Below are 17,749 nucleotides of genomic sequence, written 5' to 3'. Positions count from 1 at the left end.
GCCACAGACTCCCCAGGCACCTGGAATGGACCTCCTCTTCCTTGTCCAAATTGATGCAGCAGATGCCGATGCCTCGAGAGGTCACAGAGTCAGAATATCTGGGTCCCGGCGGGCCCTCCCGTTACCTCCCTTACGCGACACAGGGTGTCCCCGACATGAAGCTCACCCACTGAATTTTTAAAATTAAACTTTGTGTACTTCTCTCCCTTCCACGTCTCTCCCCACCGCCGCTACCCGCTCGTTTTCCCAAAAGAGGGCGAGACAGCTGAGCACAATGCGTTAGGATGAGTTAGGACGCTCGCTGGGGTCGCCAACCCCTCCCCTAAACTAGGGGTCCCCGCCGCACCCCCTGAAACCCGCCCCGCCTGACTCGACGCGACAGACGCAGACAGCCCTCCGGTACTTGACCTCCACCCCAAGTCCAATTTCTTTACCCCGGAAAAGAGTCCTCCCCGACTTCCGGGGCGTGGGGCGGAAGTCCCGCCCCCCGCAACAGCGTGATGACGTAGAGGACTCGACGCACGCGGGCGCGCGGACTCTGAAGGGATGAGGCGGGAGGCGCTCTTTCCGAGGCCCGCCAGTGTCACCCCCCCCGGGGCTCGGACAGAGGGACAGCCGGACAGGAGGTCATGTCGCGGGGTGCGAGGCGTGGGGAGAGGGCCGGGAGCCCTTCCGCGGGGCGCGGCAGAGCGGCTTGGAGACTCCGTCGCCTCCGAACGCCCTCAGTCTCTTCGGGGCTGCCTCCCCTCGGCGGCCCGGGTCTGGCTGAGCTCCGCCAACCCCCTTCCTTTTAGTTTCTCTGTGTTTTGTGTGTCGTGTCGCCCCACGTGCTGCTGCTGTGAGAATGCCCACCACTGGCCGGTGCGCTCAGTGGTAAGACCGCCGCCGGCCCGCGCACCGCACCGAGGGGTCGCGGGTTGGATGCCCGGTCAAGGTCAAGGGCACCTGCCTGGGTTGCAGGACGCGTGTGGGAGGCAACCAATGAGATGTGTCTCAACGTGGATGTTTCTCTCTCTTCCTCCCCCCCCACCCCCCTTCCACTCTCTCAGAATTAATGGAAGTAGTATTTTCGGGTGAGGATAAAAAAAAAAAAGAATGTCCATCCCTTACTGACTGGCCATTGCCTGTGCATCGTGTCAGCAGGCGCCTCTAAGCGCCAGGTGGTTCTGCTGGTGGCTCACTTGTCCCTTTGCCAAGGGAGGGGCTACATATGTTCGGGGCAGAAATAGAATATTGGGGACTGGCTATCCTCCTTCCTACATTAATAAAAGGCTAATATGCAAATCGGCAGAAGGAATGACTGGTGGCTGTGATGCACACTGACCACCAGGGGGCAGATGCTCAACAGATGCAGGAGCTGCCCCTGGTGGTCAGTGTGCTCCCACAGGGGAAGCATGGCTCAGCCAGAAGCGGGGCTCGCTGGCTGGTGAGTGTGGGGTGGAGGCGGGGAGCTGGTGCAGGAGCCCTCTCCCGCCTCCACAGCAGCCCTAAGGACGTCTGACTGACTGGGAGAGGGCGCAGGGCTGAGGGACCACGCCCCCACCCCACCCCTCCAGTGCACAAATTTCGTGCACCAGGCCTCTAGTTAGATATAAGAAATAAAATAAATATTAATCATGCCCTGTTCACCGTGATGATTCTGTTCTGATTAAAGAAAGCACAGTCTAATCTGGCTGGGATTGGCACGCCCCGTTACATGGGAGCTGACATGGGAATGCAGTCCATCCTCCCGTCCCAAGAACTGCCTGTTGTTATAGAAAGACTAGAGGCCCATTGCAGGAAGATTCCTGCAAGAATAGGGCTTCTGGCGGGCTTCCCTCCCACCACCGCCACGCCTCCCGCCCCCCGCCCTTTCCCTCCCACCACCTCTGCCCCCCACCCCATGCTTTCCCCTCCCGCCGCCCCCCCCCCGCTCTTTCCCTCCCACAGCCGCCGCCCCACCCATGCTTTCCCTCCTGCTGCCACCACCCCCCAACCCCACCCCACCTCCGTGCTTTCCCTCCCACCACCACCACCGCCTCACTTTCCGCTTTCCCTCCCTCTTCCTTCTATGCTGTCTTCAGTCTTCACTCCCTCTGCATATGCAAATTAACCACCATCTTTGTTGGGTTAATTTGCATACTTGCTCTGATTGGCTGGTGGGCATGGCGGAGTGATGGTTAATTTGCATGTTTCTCTTTTATTAGTGTAGATGTATAACCTCGGGCTGAAACAATCTAGTCCTAGAGGCACCTGCTCATTACAATCCCCAGTCCCTATTGCCTGTAATCTGGTCCCGGGGGCCCACAGGCACCTGCCCTCTGCGACCCCCACCCCCAAGCCCACATGACTTGTAACCTCTCATGTTTATACCGTGCCTACTTTCCCGTATAATCTCTGTTCTTCTCCCCCATATAAGCAGCTGGCTTACAGGGAGAGGCAGAGCAGATTTTTTGTGGATGACCTGATGCTCATACTGCCAGCAGTATTGGAATAAACACTCGTATTTGATTCAACCCTGTCTCTGCTTCATTGGCTCACGTAGTGACAGGCAGCCCGGACCCACTGGTTGTCTGGTTTCACATAGCACCTACGTAGCCCTCCACTCCACTGTGGGGCCAGGCAGACCAATTAGAAATCATCATAGTCCTTGTTTTAGTTTCCTAAGGCTGCCATAAGCCCGGTGGCCTAAACAACAGATATTTGTTCTCTCACAGGTCCGGAGGCTAGAAATCCGAAAAGAAGGTGTTGGCAGGATCACGCTTCCCCTGCAACCGGGTAAATCCTGTCTTTGCCTCCTGCTAGTTTCTGGTGGTGTCCAGCAATCCTTGGCGTTCTTGGGCTTGCAGCCACTTCACTCGGGCCTCTTCACTCTGTGCCCCTCCCTCCCTGTGTCTCTTCTCCTGAAAGGACACCCGTCCTCTCGGATCGAGGGCCCACTCTGCTCCAGTATGACCTGCCTTCACTAAGTACATCTGCAGTGACCCTATTTCCAAGATGAAGTCACATTCCGAGGTTCAAGGAGGACATGAGTTTTTGGGGTGACACTGCCCAGCCCAGTTACAGGTGTCAAGAGCTTAAGAAGTAGGCAAGACAACAGTCGACAATAAATGGTTGTTGTAGTGCAAGTGAATTCAAACGTAGTTCGATTGGATCTGAGAAGTTTTTTGTGGACATTTGGGCTATTTCCTTGATAGGTGGGTCGGATTTGGATGTGCTATCACAGCATTCCAGGCAAACGAACATCACAGACAAGGAAGCCCAGGTTGAGATGTAAAAATAAGTTAAATAAGAAAGATCTTATTCTCTATGTAAAATGAGGAGTAGCCCTAGCTGTTTTAGTTCAGTGGATAGGGTGTCAGCCTGCAGACTGAAAGGTCCCAAGTTTGATTCCGGTCAAGGGCACATGCCCGGGTTGCGGGCTCGATCCCCAGTAGGAGGCGTGCAGGAGGCAGCCGATCAATGATTCTCTCTCATCATGGATGTTTCTATTTCTCTCTCTCCCTTCCTCTCTGAAATCAATAAAAATATTATTTAAAAAATAAAGTGAGGAGTAAATCAGTATTTGGGCAATGGAGTTGTACTTTGAAGGTTAATTAGCAGCTTAAGCCAAACCTACTTAGTGTTACTCTTCAATCCTATAGTGCCTGCTCATGCTGTCCCTTATTCCTAGGACGCTGCTTCAAGCCACATTATTTTGACTTGTCAATTTTTCTGTGATGGAAGTTGTGCTATATATAGCATTGGGGTGGAGGGGAGTGTTGTTCAACTTATTTTATAACATTAACATCCCCTTACTACTAAAATCTAACAAAAATAGCCCAAGAAAAAACTAGACACAAAGCACATAGATACAAAGCTCTAAAATAAAATATTAACAAATTAACCCTGCATTCCATCTGGAACAAGAAGGTGTTGATCCCAGCAAAGATATAACATTAGAAAATCTGTTGTAAATCATTCTATTAGCAGTTAAGAGATTTAAAACTATATGGTTATCTCAACTGATAGGGTGTTTCCTAAAAAAATTCAATATCTCATTTAAAACAAAACACTTAGCAAAATGGGAATAGATAAATAGGATCTTGATAAAAGGCAGAAATGTATATACTGAACAAAAGATGTACAATACTTTTATGGGAAATAGGAAATATTATTGAAAGGTTTTAAAAACTCAAGTAAATGTAGCTTTCTGTTCCAGAATGGGAAAATCCAGTGTTTTAAAGATAGCACTTTATCACCAAATAATAAACATTTTGATATGGTGCCTTTTATTATTTTTTTAAAATATATTTTTATTGATTTCAGAGAGGAAGGGAGAGGGAGAGGGAGATAGAAGCATCAATGATGAGAGAGGATCATGGATCAGCTGCCTCCTACACTCCCCACACTGGAGATCAAGCCCGCAACCCAGGCATGTGCCCTGTCCGGGAATTGAACCGTGACCTCCTGGTTCATAGGTTGATGCTCAACCACTGACCCATTCCAGCTGGGCGATATGGTGTCTTTTAAAATACTGATAGCATCTCCAAACAACTCTGTGTGGTCAAAGTATTATTATTCTTTTGATACCCTTTTGGGTACCATTTATTGGCATTTTATTTGGAATGTATCTTTTTACTCCTTATTGATTATTACATATGTCTCTTTTTCCCCCCATTGACCTCTCCCCGGCCACTCCCACCTTCCCGCACATGCCCTCACCCCCCTAGTGTTTGTGTCCATTGGTTATGCTTATATGCATGCATACAAGTCCTTTGGTTGATCTCTTACCCCCACACACAAGTGTGCGTACAAGTCCTTTGGTTGATCTCTTACCCCTGCCTTCCCTCTGAGGTTGGACGGTCTATTTGAAGCTTCTCATATTTGAAGCTTCTCATATTCTCATGTTCATCATATTTGAAGCTTCTCTGCCTCTGGATATATTTATGTTCATTATATTCCACAAATAAGTGAGATCATGTGATATTTATTTTTCTCCAACTGGCTTATTCCGCTTAGCATATCGCTCTCCATGTCCATCAATGCTATCGCGAGTGGTAAGAGTTCCTTCTTTTTTTACGGCAGCATAGCATTCCATTGTGTAGCTGTACCACAGTTTTTTAATCCACTCATCTGCTGATGGGCACTTTTATTATTTTGTTTCCAAATCTTAGCTATTGTACATTGTGCTGCTATGAACATAGGGTGCACATACCCTTTCTGATTGGTGTTTCTGGTTTCTTGGGATATACTCCTAGAAGTGGGATCACTGGGTCAAATGGTTCCATTTTTAATTTTTTGAGGAAACTCCATACTGTTCTCCACAGTGGCTGCACCAATCTGCATTCCCACCAGCAGTGCACGAGGGTTCCTTTTTCTCCGCATCCTCGCCAGCACTTGTCGTTTGTTGATGATAGCCATTCTGACATACAATGTATCTTTTATGAGTGAGATTGATGTGTAGGGTTTTTTGGAGCTGTGTTAATCAGACATGCGTATTTGAAATTATACTAGATCCCTAAATTAAGGAGTTATTTTTTCTATAGTCCGAAAAAAATTTAAATTTAGAATTATTTGCTCTATTAAGGCGGAATAGAGAATTCAGTTATATGATGAGAACTATATTATATATATAGAGAGAACTACATTGTATGATGTGGTATATGGTGGGTGCGGCATTTGAGTCCCCTGAGGAGGCCAGTGAGGGAGAAGGACCCCTTCAGAGAGCAGGCACAAGGGGCAGGGCAGGCACAAGCAAGCACGGGGCAGGGGCTGAACACCAGGAGGAGGGAGCAGAGGGTGGGTGAGGGTACCAGTTACCCACTCCAAACCCTAGCCTCCGGGTAACTGGCTGCCACCAGACTGGCCTAGCCTTTGATGCTCAGAACAGGCCCTCCGGGCGTCCTGCTTGGCTCCCTTACCTGCCTGAGGGGCGGACCGGCCCGCTCGTCCTCCCTGCCCTGGCCACAGAAGGAGAGCACCTAGCAAGGTGTGGAGCGCGGCTGCTGCAAGGTGAGCTGCTGGGGCTCGGGCTGGGCTGCAGGTGGGACCGCTCTGGCCAGAGGCTTTGTAAGGGAAGGAAAGGCCGCCCAGCGTGTGCTGGGGGCTCATGGGAAGGGCCTGCTCGGCCCCAGCCCTTTTTCTTATTTATTCATTTAGTTATTTAATATATTTTATTGATTTCAGAGAGAGAGAGAGAGAGAAACATTGATCGGCTGCCTCCTGCACGCCCTCACTGGGGATCGAGCCCACAACCCAGGCATGTGCCCTTGACCAGAATCGAACTCGGGACCCTTCAGTCCGCAGGCCGACGTTCTATCCACTGAGCCACACCAGCCAGGGCTGCCCCAGCCCTTGTTCTAACTGAAGGTGGCCGGCCGGCAGGGAGCACTGACCCCAAAACCCTGCCTCTCACAGAGGAACCCTTTGTCCGGGATGAGACTGAAATGGGGCGGGAGGGGCCGGAAATTGGGGTCAGAGCACAGGCACAGAGCCCGGGGTTGCCACGAAAGCCCCACGAGACCTGTGTTAGTGACCCAGGTTGAGGTCCTGCAGAGCCCCCTGGGGGAAGGAGAGGGTCCTGGATCCCGGAGACTGCCTGCCCCCCCCACCCCCCCAGTCTCAGGGCCACCCAACCACTCTGTTCTGAAGGCATCGGGGCGAGGAGAAAGAACTCAGGCCTCTGGGATGGGCAGCATCCTCAGGCTGGTGCCCGGAGACGGGGATGTCCGTCCCTGGGTTCTTGCTCGTAGCTCCCGGCCTTGCTCCTTTTCCTGTCGCTGAAAGCCAAGGGGAGAGGTTTCCCCAGGGCAGGAAGGGCACAGGGGTCAGGGCCTCCCGGTGGTGGGGTCTGGGGGAGGGCAGCACTCATTGGCTGGCAGCGGGGAGAGGCCGTACTGGACAGCGGTTAGGGTAGGATCATGGGCACTGGGGCCAGGCTGCCTGGACCCGAATCCTGGTTCCTCCGCTTACTAGTTTGTAACATTGGCAACCTCTGCTAGCCTCAGTTTCCCCATGTGGAAAGCGGGAATGACAGCAACAGTACCTTTCGTGACGTTGTTAGGGTTAAATGGTTGTAGCGCAGTATCAGCGTTATGGATGGAGCAACACATCGGACCTAGATCCACTATCTGAATGGGCATCTTCTCACCCGGACCCTGACTGAGTCGGCTGCTGCTGGCCGGAGTACCTCCCCCCTTCCCCCCTTCTCCTCTCCCCCCCCCCCCCCCCCCCCGGGGAACTAGCAGCAAGAGAACCAGGGCCTTTCCAGCCGGGTGATTCCCTGAGACTCGGGGGCAGGGGTCACCGGGAGGCAGCCAGCCTCTGAGGGCTCATTGTTCTCCTCTGAGCCGAGAAGATGCCTTCTCTCCCCACTCCCTCCCCTGACGCCCAACTCTGCGCACTCAGGAGCGAACCACAGATAAACCAACCTGGCCCATTTCCCCTTGTCCAGCTCACAAAGCGCTCTCAGTGGTGCCCAGCCTTTTAGGCTTATTAGCCCCAGCGCACAGATGAGGAAGCTGAGGCCCAGAGGGAACAAGATGTCTTCTGTAAAAAAGTGGCTTAGCCAGGACTAGGGTCTACCAGTCCCGTGTCCAGTATTGCAGCACAGACTCGTGGGTGTATCACGCGCACAGCCACGCGGAAGTCCCAGCCTGAGGGGAGAGGCAGGAGGGGCGCAGCCTGGACCTCCCTCCAGCGCAGCCAGATGTGACAGCTGTTGTTTTTGTCCTCCTCAGATGAGCTTCTCCTCCCGGAAAAGTGGACCAGACGCCCTCAGCTTGTCTTCTGCCCAGGTAGGGTGCCTGCTGCCCCCACAGGTGCCAGGACAGTTTACCCTCTCCCACAGCTCTGACTGCTGCTTCACCCCGTGGGCACGGGGCGGGGGGCGGGGGCAGGGAAGCAGGAATCAAGGTGGCGTGCAGAAGAGCATGGCCACAGGCCTGCACAGACTAGGTCCTCCCTGTGTGTGGCCTCCTGAGGTCAAGGGAGATGGACGCGAGGAAACCTGAGCCTCGGATGAGCTACCCGTCCAGGTTTCCCTGGGTTCCCAGGATGTGGGACTTTCTACTTTAAAACCTGGAAAGTCCCAAGGCCACCTGGGAGGAGTTGGTCACCTGATCTCCCACAGCTCCGTGTGGGAAAATGAGACGCGCCCAGTAATAAGTGGAGGATCCTGTGGCCTGGGGCCAGAGGGAAAGAGGGCGTCAGGGATGGGAGGAACGTAGCGGTTGGCACTCTGCAGTGTGCACGTGGGCGGCCCTGCTCCTCATTTCTATGTGGGTCCTTCCCACCCCAGTCAGCCCACTCCCTTCCGACGAAGACACCCAGAGACCAAGGGGTGGCGGGTCACTGCCTTCTCTCAGCTCCTCTGCCAGAGCTCATGCCCAACAGGCCCTTCTGTCACCCTCGCCCAGGCTGAGACCTAAGGTCTGGCCCAGCCCAGGGAGTGAGGCCCTCCTCGCAAGTCCCAGAAGCCCTCAGTAAAGACGGGAAATTCGATCTAAATGCGTTCTCACTTCCTTGTAGAGGAAGAGAAGGTAAGAGGTGACTGGTGTTTAGTATAAAGGGCATTAAGACACATACTGACTACTTCCTGGCAACCTCTGAGCCTGTTTTCTTATCCTGAAAATGGGCTACTGTCCTCATCAAAGGGATTATATTAAGGATCAAATGCGCAACTGCTCACTAGATGTTTTCTGTTGAGATTGGTTGGAGGGGGTCTTTCCCACTCACACTTGGGAGGCGTGCCTATCCGGAGGGCAGATCTCTCTGTGGTTTCTGTTCCTTCGGGACATCTGTCACCCCAGGTACCAGCTGACGCTGTCTGACGATGTGTTGCTACTCCTCCAGGGAATAGCAAGATGGGAGATGGTTGGGGAGGGGGTCCGGGAGCAGAGGAGGGGAAGATAATGGGGTAGCTGGAATTGGAGATGAGAGGAAGACTTGGCTGAAGAGGAGGTCCCAATCGCTGGAAACTGAGGGGTTCTCAGGGGTGGCTGGAGGCAGGATTTATCCATCATGTCCGGCACAGAAGGCAGGTGTGGGGGAGTGAGGACATTCACCCCGGGCCTATCCCCGAGCCAGGTCTCCCTGAACCCTGGGCAGATCATCTAACCAGATGCCTAGTGGGAGGAGGTGGCCCGTGCAAAGTCCTGGTCCCTCTCTCCTCACAGGCCGTGACTAGAGCAGTCGGCACCATTAAATTCTTCCTCTCGGAGGCTTTCCTGGGTCAGCACTTCGAGACCTTGGAATTGGAGGGCAGGGAGCCGGAGCCTGGAGACCTCTTCCTGTTCAGGCTGATTTCCCCCACCGGACGCTGGTGCGGGGCCCACGTGGGTGTGCACCGCGGCCACGGAGAGAGCATCCACTTCGAGGGTAAGCGTTTCCGGCTGAAGCAGGGGCCTGGTCTGCAAAGAAGACTGCCCATCCGAGTCCCGCTCCACCAGTGGGCGAGCCACAGGGGAAGGGAGACTGTGGTCCGAGCTGGGGCCGCAGGTTTCTGAAAAGAGGCGCTTAGGCACCCACCTCCGGGTCCTGGGAAATGGGGGTGCACGATCTCTGGATGGGGGGGTCACATGATCTAAGCCGGGCTGTGATCCGTACCCATCCGGCCATTCCCGCAGGCAAAACTCCTGGTGGGCACGGGCCGCACCTGCCCCTGGGCTCCTGCGAAGGCATTGTCTCCAAGCAGGGGCAGCGCCCGCTGCTGCGCTCCGACCCGCTGTGGCATGTGCTGCGCAGGCGCAGTGGCATGGACCGCAGGGCACTCGAGTGCCGCCTGCACCAAGCCATGGACGTGGACCCGTCTCCCTACCTGCGTGCACTAAGCAGCTGCGTGCACTTTGCGCTGTACTTGCTCGACCTGGGGCCCAGCCTGGACACCCTGCAAACGGATCCGAGTCCCATTAGCTTGGTGAGCTACCCACTCAGGGCCTCACCCGCCTCCAGAGCCTGTTAACAACTGCAGCTCACCACGGTGTTCCTGCCAAATTCACACCCTTGCACCCGTGCAGCCCACTCGCCTCAAGGCCAGATTTCCTCTGACAGAATCAACCCCCCTGGAAGCAAACTAGGCCTGCCCACAGCTCAGAGAGCCCGGCCCTATCTCTCCCCCAGCCGCCCAGCCTCTCATTCCAGGCACTGACGGGTCCTGGTCAAACCCACTGGGATCAGGGGAACCTTCCTGTGGAGCCCTGCTCCGCCTGTCTGGGCCCCACCCATTTCCACCAGGCTCCCCAGTTCTGGTCTTGGGGACATAGGCATCCTAGTCTATAGGTCAGTGGGCCCCACAGGGAGGCAATTTAATTTTTAAGGGGGGCAATTCGAGAATGAGTTATTAACAGTGAACTTTTTTTGCATTTCTTATGGTTCTAGGGGCCTCATATACAGTCTATAAATATATATTGTGACATACTTATGCATTTCAGTTCTCTAGTCTATGTTTTGAAACTGTATTTGCTATTTTTTCAGATCACTTCATATCTTTTTTTTAAAAAACAATTTCTTAGTGGTTTCTTCCTCTGTCCTTTCGTTCTTTTATTTTTCACTTTCATGGCTGCCATGTTCTTTGGAGGCTTGTTTGGAGCTCTTCTAAACTCCTCCCCCAAGCCCAGCCAAGAGACCCATCTACCCCCCTAGCCAACCCGGTGCCTCAAACTCAGGCCCAGCCAGATCCCATCCCTTTCCTTCTAGATCCAGGTCGTCTCTCCTTGGGGCGCCTGGAACCTTGGGAGCTGAGCTGGAGGCTTCATCTGCTTGCACCAGGCCCTGTCCCAGCCGCTTCTCTTTCCCTTCCCTCCTCGGTGTCTGGACATGGAGCTGCCCCCAGACTAGGCTGACCTCAGGCCCTTCAGAGGCTTCAAGAAATGGTCATTAAACTATTTTCCAAAGGTGAAATCTGGGTTCACCGCCCCTCTATTTTGTCCTCATCTCTTTTCCTGGCATCTTTGGTCTCTGTGGTCAGTCTCTGGTGCCGTGGTCTAACCGCCCCCACCTCCCCCCCAGCCTTCAGGCACAGCCTTCTCTTCAGCCCCCCTCTCCTTCCGCTGAGTAGGTGATCAGCACAGCCCCTAGAGGCCGATCCCCAAGGCCAGGAGGGGGGAGGGCAGGCGAAGGCGGCCTGCACCCCCAGAACGCAGTCGCCTCCTCAGTTCCGCAGCCTGAGCCCTCTGGCAGACCTGGAGAGGCATCCCCTCAGGGCGCGCGCCATCCTCTTGGGAGGGAGGGATTTGCGAAGCGGCGGGGCGGGGCAGACCCTCCGCGGACACGCCTTCCGCGACTGGGCACCGGTGCCTTTAAGAGCCTCCGCCAGGGCCCTGATTGATGATAAATCGCTCCCTCCCTGCGCCTCGGTGACTGGGCCTCTGCAGTGTTCAGCACCCCGCGCCTCAGCACCCTGCAGCGTACAGCACCCCGCGCCTCAGCACCCTGCAGGGTACAGCACCCCGCGCCCCAGCCACAGACCTCGCCCGCCCGCTGCGCCCCCTTTCTCTGCTGCCGCGCGCCCCAGCCACCCATGTCGGTGGCCCCCGCCTACAATGAGGACAAGGGTGGCTCCGCGGGCCCCGGGGAGCCCGAGTACGGCCACGACCCGGCCAGCGGCGGCATCTTCTCCTCCGATTACAAGCGGTGAGGGAACCGACAGGAGGGTGGGCAGGGGCTGGGGCCTCCCGGGTCCGCGCCTGCGCCGGGCCTCGCCGACGCGCCGGCACCATGGACAGCGACCGCGCACCAGGCCCCACCCTGGCGACGCGACTGAACCCGCAGCTCCTGTCTGCTGCGCCCCAGTCCCCACACCCGCTCCCCACCCAGGGGCGCACCTGGAGCCCCGCGACGTGGTTGGAGGCCGTGGGGGGATGGGCCAGCCCCCTCTGTTCCTGGGCCGACCCCCCGCCCCAGGGGTTTCTCTGCTTTGTGGATTCCAGGTTCTCTACCTTTTTCCCACAAGGCAGGCCGATTCCAAAAGAACTCTGGAGGGGTGAGAGGTGGCGAGGAAAGCCGATGGGGTATAGACTCGGAGCCTCCAGGCCTGGCTCCTCCTACAAATCCATTTTCCCTCATTCTCAGCCCCAGGTTCTCATCGTCATCTCTTACCGGGTGCACTGCTCCTGTAGTTCAGCCCCACCTTAACTTCCCTCTGCCCCTCCCCACCTTATTCCTTCCTTCATTTATTCGTAAATTCTGTAGCAAGCATATATAAGGGCCCACTGTGTGGAGTCTTGTCCTAGTCACTGTGAATACGGCCATGAACGTGAGCCGATCCTGGCCCTCGAGTTGCTCTAGAGGGGAGCACAGAGGGTTTTCAGTGTAGTGCGGGCCGTGGGGAGGGCCGGAGGAGCTTGACCCTGGCCTGGAGGGTGGAGAGTGAGGGATGCTACAGGCCGACCCAAGAGCTTATAGAAAGCTGGGGAGGTGAAGGAGAGTCAGGTCACAGGTTTTGTACGTGCAGGTACAGTGGGGCCAGAATCCCCATACAAACCACCGTGCAAACCATTGTAGTGACCAGAAATGAGGGTGGGGAGATGCCAAGGGTTTTTTTTGGGGGGGAGGGGGCGATACTGATATCAGATTTGCATTTTAGAAGGATCCTAGGCTGGACTGTGGAGAAGAGATTGAAGGGTGTGCTGGATTGGTCCAGAGATAAGTGTGTGTGTGTGTGTGTGTGTGTGTGTGTGTGTGTGCGCGGGGGAAGGGTGTTGAAGTAGGGAGGAGGATATGTGATGGCCTGGTATAGGGGAGGGACAGAGGATTTGAGGGCTCTTGAGGAGGCAGAAGCCAGGACCTGATGATTAATTTGGAAAGAGGTGAGAGGAAGGGGCTGGGAGAAGATAAGGGATGATACTCGGGTTACTGGTGCCTGCAGCCAGATAGATGGTGGTGCTATTCAGTGTGGTTGGAAATAAGGATGTTATAAGCAGTGTTGAGCCCAGTTTTGGACATGCTGATGTTATAAACTCAAGACATTCAAGTCGAGTTGGTAGCTGGATATTAGGATTTGCATTCCAGGAGGGGTGTGTGTGTGTGTGTGTGTGTGTGTGTGTGTGTGTGTGTTGTGTTAAGGCCACAGAAGGAAGTGAAGATTAACCCAGGGAGGGCATATGAGTTCAACTAGGGCACCGATATTGGGAGTGACCAGAGAGCAGGGCAGTGTTTCAAAATAACAGAAAGTAAACCAAAAAGCAGGAGGGCCCACCCGGCGTGGCTCAGTGGTTGAGAGTCAACCTATGAACCAGGAGGTCACTGTTGGATTCCCTGTCAGGGCACATGCCCAGGTTGCAGGCTCAATCCCCAGTGTGGGAAGTGCAGGAGGCAGCCAATCAATGATTCTCTCTCATCATTGATGTCTCTATCTCTCTCTCCCTTTCCCTTCCTCTCTGAAGACAATGAAAAAATATATATTTTAAAAAGGTAGGAAGGCCCTAACCGGTTTGGCTCAGTGGATAGAGCGTCAGCCTGGGGACTGAAGAGTCCCAGGTTCGATTCCGGTCAAGGGCATGTACCTTGGTTGCGGGCACATCCCCAGTAGGGAGTGTGCAGGAGGCAGCTGATAGATGTTTCCCTCTCATCGATGTTTCTAACTCTCTATCCCTCTCCTTTCCTCTCTGTACAAAAATCAATAAAATATGTATATTTTTTTAAAAGGTAGGAGGAAAATAAAACATGGGTTCAAGAAGAAGGAAGTGACCAGTATGATCAGTGCCCATTGAGATCAAGTCAGACAAGGAAAGAAAGTTGTGACCCTTGGTTTGACAAAGAGCAGGTCAACCCCTCCTTACTTCATTCCCCACCTCCTGCCCTGGGAGACCAGTTCTGGCAAAGTCAGAGAAAGAGCTAGATCGTTCCTCTCTTCCCTCCCCCAACATCCTATTATGAACATTTTAAACCTACCGATAAGTTGAATGAGTAATGCAATAATGTGTACACCCTTCACCTCGATTCAACCATTGTTGACATTGGGCCATATTCGCTTTGTCCAGCCACCTAGTCATACTTGTTTTTAGCTGAATCATGTAAGCTGCAGACATCATGACCCCTCAGTCCTAAATTCTAATCGGCATCTAAAGCCAGATTAAAGTGATAGATAAGTGAATAGCAGCTGAATGAATAAAACACAGTGAATGGGAACTTTGCTTTCAAGAAGTTTGAATGGTGTGGCCGGCATGGCTCAGTGGTTGAGCATCGAACTGTGAACCAGGAAGTTACAGTTTGATTCCTGGTCAGGGCACATGCCTGGGTTGTGGGCTCAATCCCCAGTAGGGGGCATGCAGGAGGCAGCCAATCAGTGATTCTCTCTCATCATTGATGTTTCTATCTCTCTCTCTTCTTTTCCCTTCCTCTCTGAAATCAATAAAAATGTGTGTGTTTTTTTTAAAGAAGTTTCAGTGGAAAGGGGAAGGAGGGAAAGAGTTTCTGGAGGAGAACACAGGTTCAGGGAAGTTTGTCCTTTATTTTTTAATGTATTTTTTATTGTTGATAAGATTACAGATGTCTCCCATTCCCCCCCCCCTCTTTTCTCCCTCCTCCCAACCTCTACCCACCCCTCCAGGTCTTCCCTACCCTATTACCTCTGTCCATGGGCTATGTATATAAGTATATAAGTTCTTTGGTTTATCTCTTCTTGTCCCCCCAACCCCACATCGAGGCATGTCAGTTTGTTCCATGCCTCCCTGCTTCAGCTCTTACAGGTGTACCGGTTAATAATGCGGATTTTCCTAATCCAAGAAAACACGACAATTTCAAGAGAAACATCAAAAGTGCTTTATTCAAAGTAATGTCCATCGCTAGCTACACATTTCCCCCCATCTTTCAGGTAATTTGTGGGTACCGTCCCAATAGAACTTTTCTTGTTTTGAGGCAAACCATTCAGAGACCCAATTTTCCACTTCTTCGTATGTGTTGAAGTGCTGCTCAGAAAGTGCGTGTGCCATCGATCAGAACAAGTGGTCATCTGAAGGAGCAAGGTCTGGTGAATATAGCGGGTGGGTTAATACTTAGCAGGCAAGATCTTTTAACGTGTCTTTAACTGGTTTTGAAGTGTGTGATGGTGTGTTATCATGAAGAAAAATTACTTTGCCGTGTCTTCTGGCCCATTCTGGTCGTTTCACGATCAAAGCGTGGTTCAAATGGATTATTTGTTGTCGGTAGTGATCAGTATTAATGGTTTCACCTGGTTTTAGAAGCTCATACTACACCACACCTTCCTGATCCCACCAAACGCAGAGCATTGTCTTCTTTCTGAAGTGATTTGGCCTTGCATTCGATGTTGATGGTTGACCTGGATCAACCCATGATTTTGTGCGTTTGGGATTCTCAGAATAAATCCACTTGTCATCGCCAGTCACAATTCGATGCAAAAAAGACTTTCTTTCGTGCCGTTGAAGCAACATTTTATTGATTACTTTTCGGTTTTCCATTTGTCTTTGGAAATCAGTTGATGTGGCACCATTTTCCTTCCTTTAAAATCTTTTCCATTGCTTGTAAATGATTGGAAATGGTTTGCGGAGCAACGGTTAATCTTTCTGCAAGTTGTTTTTGAGTTTGTCATGCATCTTCATCCAATAATGCTTATAATTGTTGGTCTTCAAACTTTTTCAGTTGACCTGGACGTTCTTTGGCTTTCACATAAAAATAATCACTTTAAAAAAAAAATCACTTTCAAAGCGTTTAAAACAGTGTTCACAAGTATCTTGAGATGGAGCATGTTCACCATAAGCTTCCCGAGGTATACGATAACTTTTAGCAGCACTTTTCTTCAAAATAAAGTAATGAATTAAAGCTTCCTGCAAATGCTCTTTTTTTTTTTGCATGAAATTCGACATTTTTAGGCGTAAAAATATCTTATGATGTTAACACCTTCAGAAAATTTGACATATGAAGTTTTGAAACTTGCTGTCAATTTTGTTGTATTGACATACATATCAAATCGCATATATATCAACATATGTGTAACTCCATATATTGAAAAAAATCCGCATTATTAACCGGTACACCTCTAAGAGCCGAAAAGCTGTTGGTCAGTTCGTTGTGTTCATTAGATTCCACAAATAAGTGAGATCATGTGATATTTGGCTTTCTCAGTTTGGCTTATTTCACTTAGCACAATATTTTCCAGGTCCATCCATGCTGTCCCAAAGGGTAAGAGATCCCTCTTTTTTACAGCTGCATAGTATTCCACAGTGTAAATGTCCCACAGCTTTTTTATCTATTGATCTACTGATGGGCCCTGGGCTGTTTCCAAATCTTAGCTATTGAACATAACACTGCTATGAACATAGGGGTGCATATATTCTTTCTGACTGGTGATTTGGGGTTTTTAGGATATATTCCCAGACGTGGGATCGCTGGGTCAAACGGAAGTTCCATTTTTAATTTTTTTGAGTAAACTCCATACTGTTTTCCATAGTCCATTTTATTTTTGTTTGTTTATTAGGATGGGAGCGCCTAGAGCAAGTTTAACTGCAGATGGGAAAGGGCCAGTAGCGTGGGAGAGGCTGAAGGGAATGGCAGGAGGCACAAATCCTTAGGTGATGGGCGGGGGGGAGGGGGGACGTGTTTCTAGAGCTGAGTGGGAGGAATGGCCTGGCTTCAAGGCGGACCAGCTCTTCCTGGCGGGTGGGGGGAGGGGAGAGGAGAGCATAGATGTTGGGATCTGTGAGGGATTTTATCGAAGGCAAAGGTGAGCGTGGGAACTTGAGGAAGGTTAACGGAATTTGAAATACAGTGAATAAAGCCAACCACTCCTGGCAGGGTAGAGACAGTGAGGACCAGAGGGCAAGGGTATGAGTGAGCAGGTGGAGGGATGACCTGGGAGGCCTCGGCCAGGTAGGGCAGGAGGTGAGATAAGAAGAGGCAAGAAGCCCTGGCCGGTTTGGCTCAGTCCATAGAGCGTTGGCCTGCAGACAGAAAGGTCCGAATTTGATTCTGGTCAAGGGCATGTACCTCGGTTACAGGCTTGATCCCCAGCCCTGGTGGGGGCGCATGCAGGAGGCAACCAATCGATGTGTCTCTCTCACATTGATGTTTCTCTCTATCTCCTCCCCTCTTTTCTGTTCTCTCTAAAAATCAATAGAAAAATATCCTCGAGTGAGGATTAACAACAACAACAAAAAAGTTGGGTCAGAGTAAGAAGGGTGTGCAAGGTTTCTGAAGAGCAGTTCTGGGGGGGCAGAGGTCCCACTGGGGTGTGAATGGAGGTGAGGAGGGCACCCCTCAACCTCCCTCTGAACCAGCTCCCCCGACCTCTGGCCTCCTGCTCAGAGATTGAGGCTGGCCTAGTGCCCAGTCTCCTCCCCTCCTCGGTCCTTGTCTCTGAGCTGCAAAGAGGAAACCAGAGCCTCTCTCCCCGCCAGTGTCCGGTTTCTGAGTTTCGGGGGCGGGCCGTCTGGTACCGTGACAGGCGTCCCCACCTCCCTGGTCAGCTCATCCCGTCCCAGAGCAGGATCTGGTCCCGATGCAGCGATTCCTGCAGCTCCCGGCAGCCGTGGCCAGGACGGGGGCCCGAGGGGCCAGCGGGGCTGACCAGGAGGCTGCCAGTCCCGTGCTGGCCCCGGAGGGCGGGCCCGCACCCTGGTACCAGGCCCTGCAGCCCGAGGAGCTTCGGTGGCTACAGGCCCCAGAGGAAGACACGACCCCAGAAGCGTCCCCGGAAGGACCGTGCCCAGAGCCCGGCCAAGGCCAGAGTCAGAGCCAGCCACTACGGTACAGGGGATGCCCAGGGACCACACCTAGGCGCCCGGGAAGGCCAGGGATGGGCAGCTGCCACTCAGGCCGGACTCCGCTAGTCCCA

At 52.7% G+C, this 17,749-nt stretch overlaps 1 protein-coding gene across 6 annotated transcripts in view; it reads left to right on the top strand.

Annotated features, from left to right (window-relative positions):
* Positions 1-9,243: 9,243 nt before the first annotated feature.
* Positions 9,244-17,749, top strand: part of AP3B2 (adaptor related protein complex 3 subunit beta 2) — a gene marked incomplete at its 5' end in the record, with an annotated part of 33,337 nt that continues 24,831 nt past the window's right edge. For 2 of the 6 annotated variants that reach the window (XM_079763901.1, XM_079763900.1), the window contains one exon: positions 10,817-10,854. Coding sequence is in view for 3 of the 6 variants with exons in the window: in XM_079763904.1 (XP_079620030.1) it covers positions 17,414-17,661 (248 nt within the window). Of the gene's footprint in view, positions 9,340-10,816; positions 10,855-11,479; positions 11,593-16,831; positions 17,662-17,749 lie in introns of those variants that run through there. The other 4 variants (XM_079763906.1, XM_079763905.1, XM_079763899.1 and 1 more) reach the window with 3 other exon arrangements.

Source organism: Cnephaeus nilssonii (genome assembly GCF_951640355.1).
Source record: "Cnephaeus nilssonii genome assembly, chromosome: 24".
In the NCBI taxonomy this organism is placed as follows: Eukaryota; Metazoa; Chordata; class Mammalia; order Chiroptera; family Vespertilionidae; genus Cnephaeus; species Cnephaeus nilssonii.
This window is presented reverse-complemented; position numbering and strand designations above follow the sequence as displayed.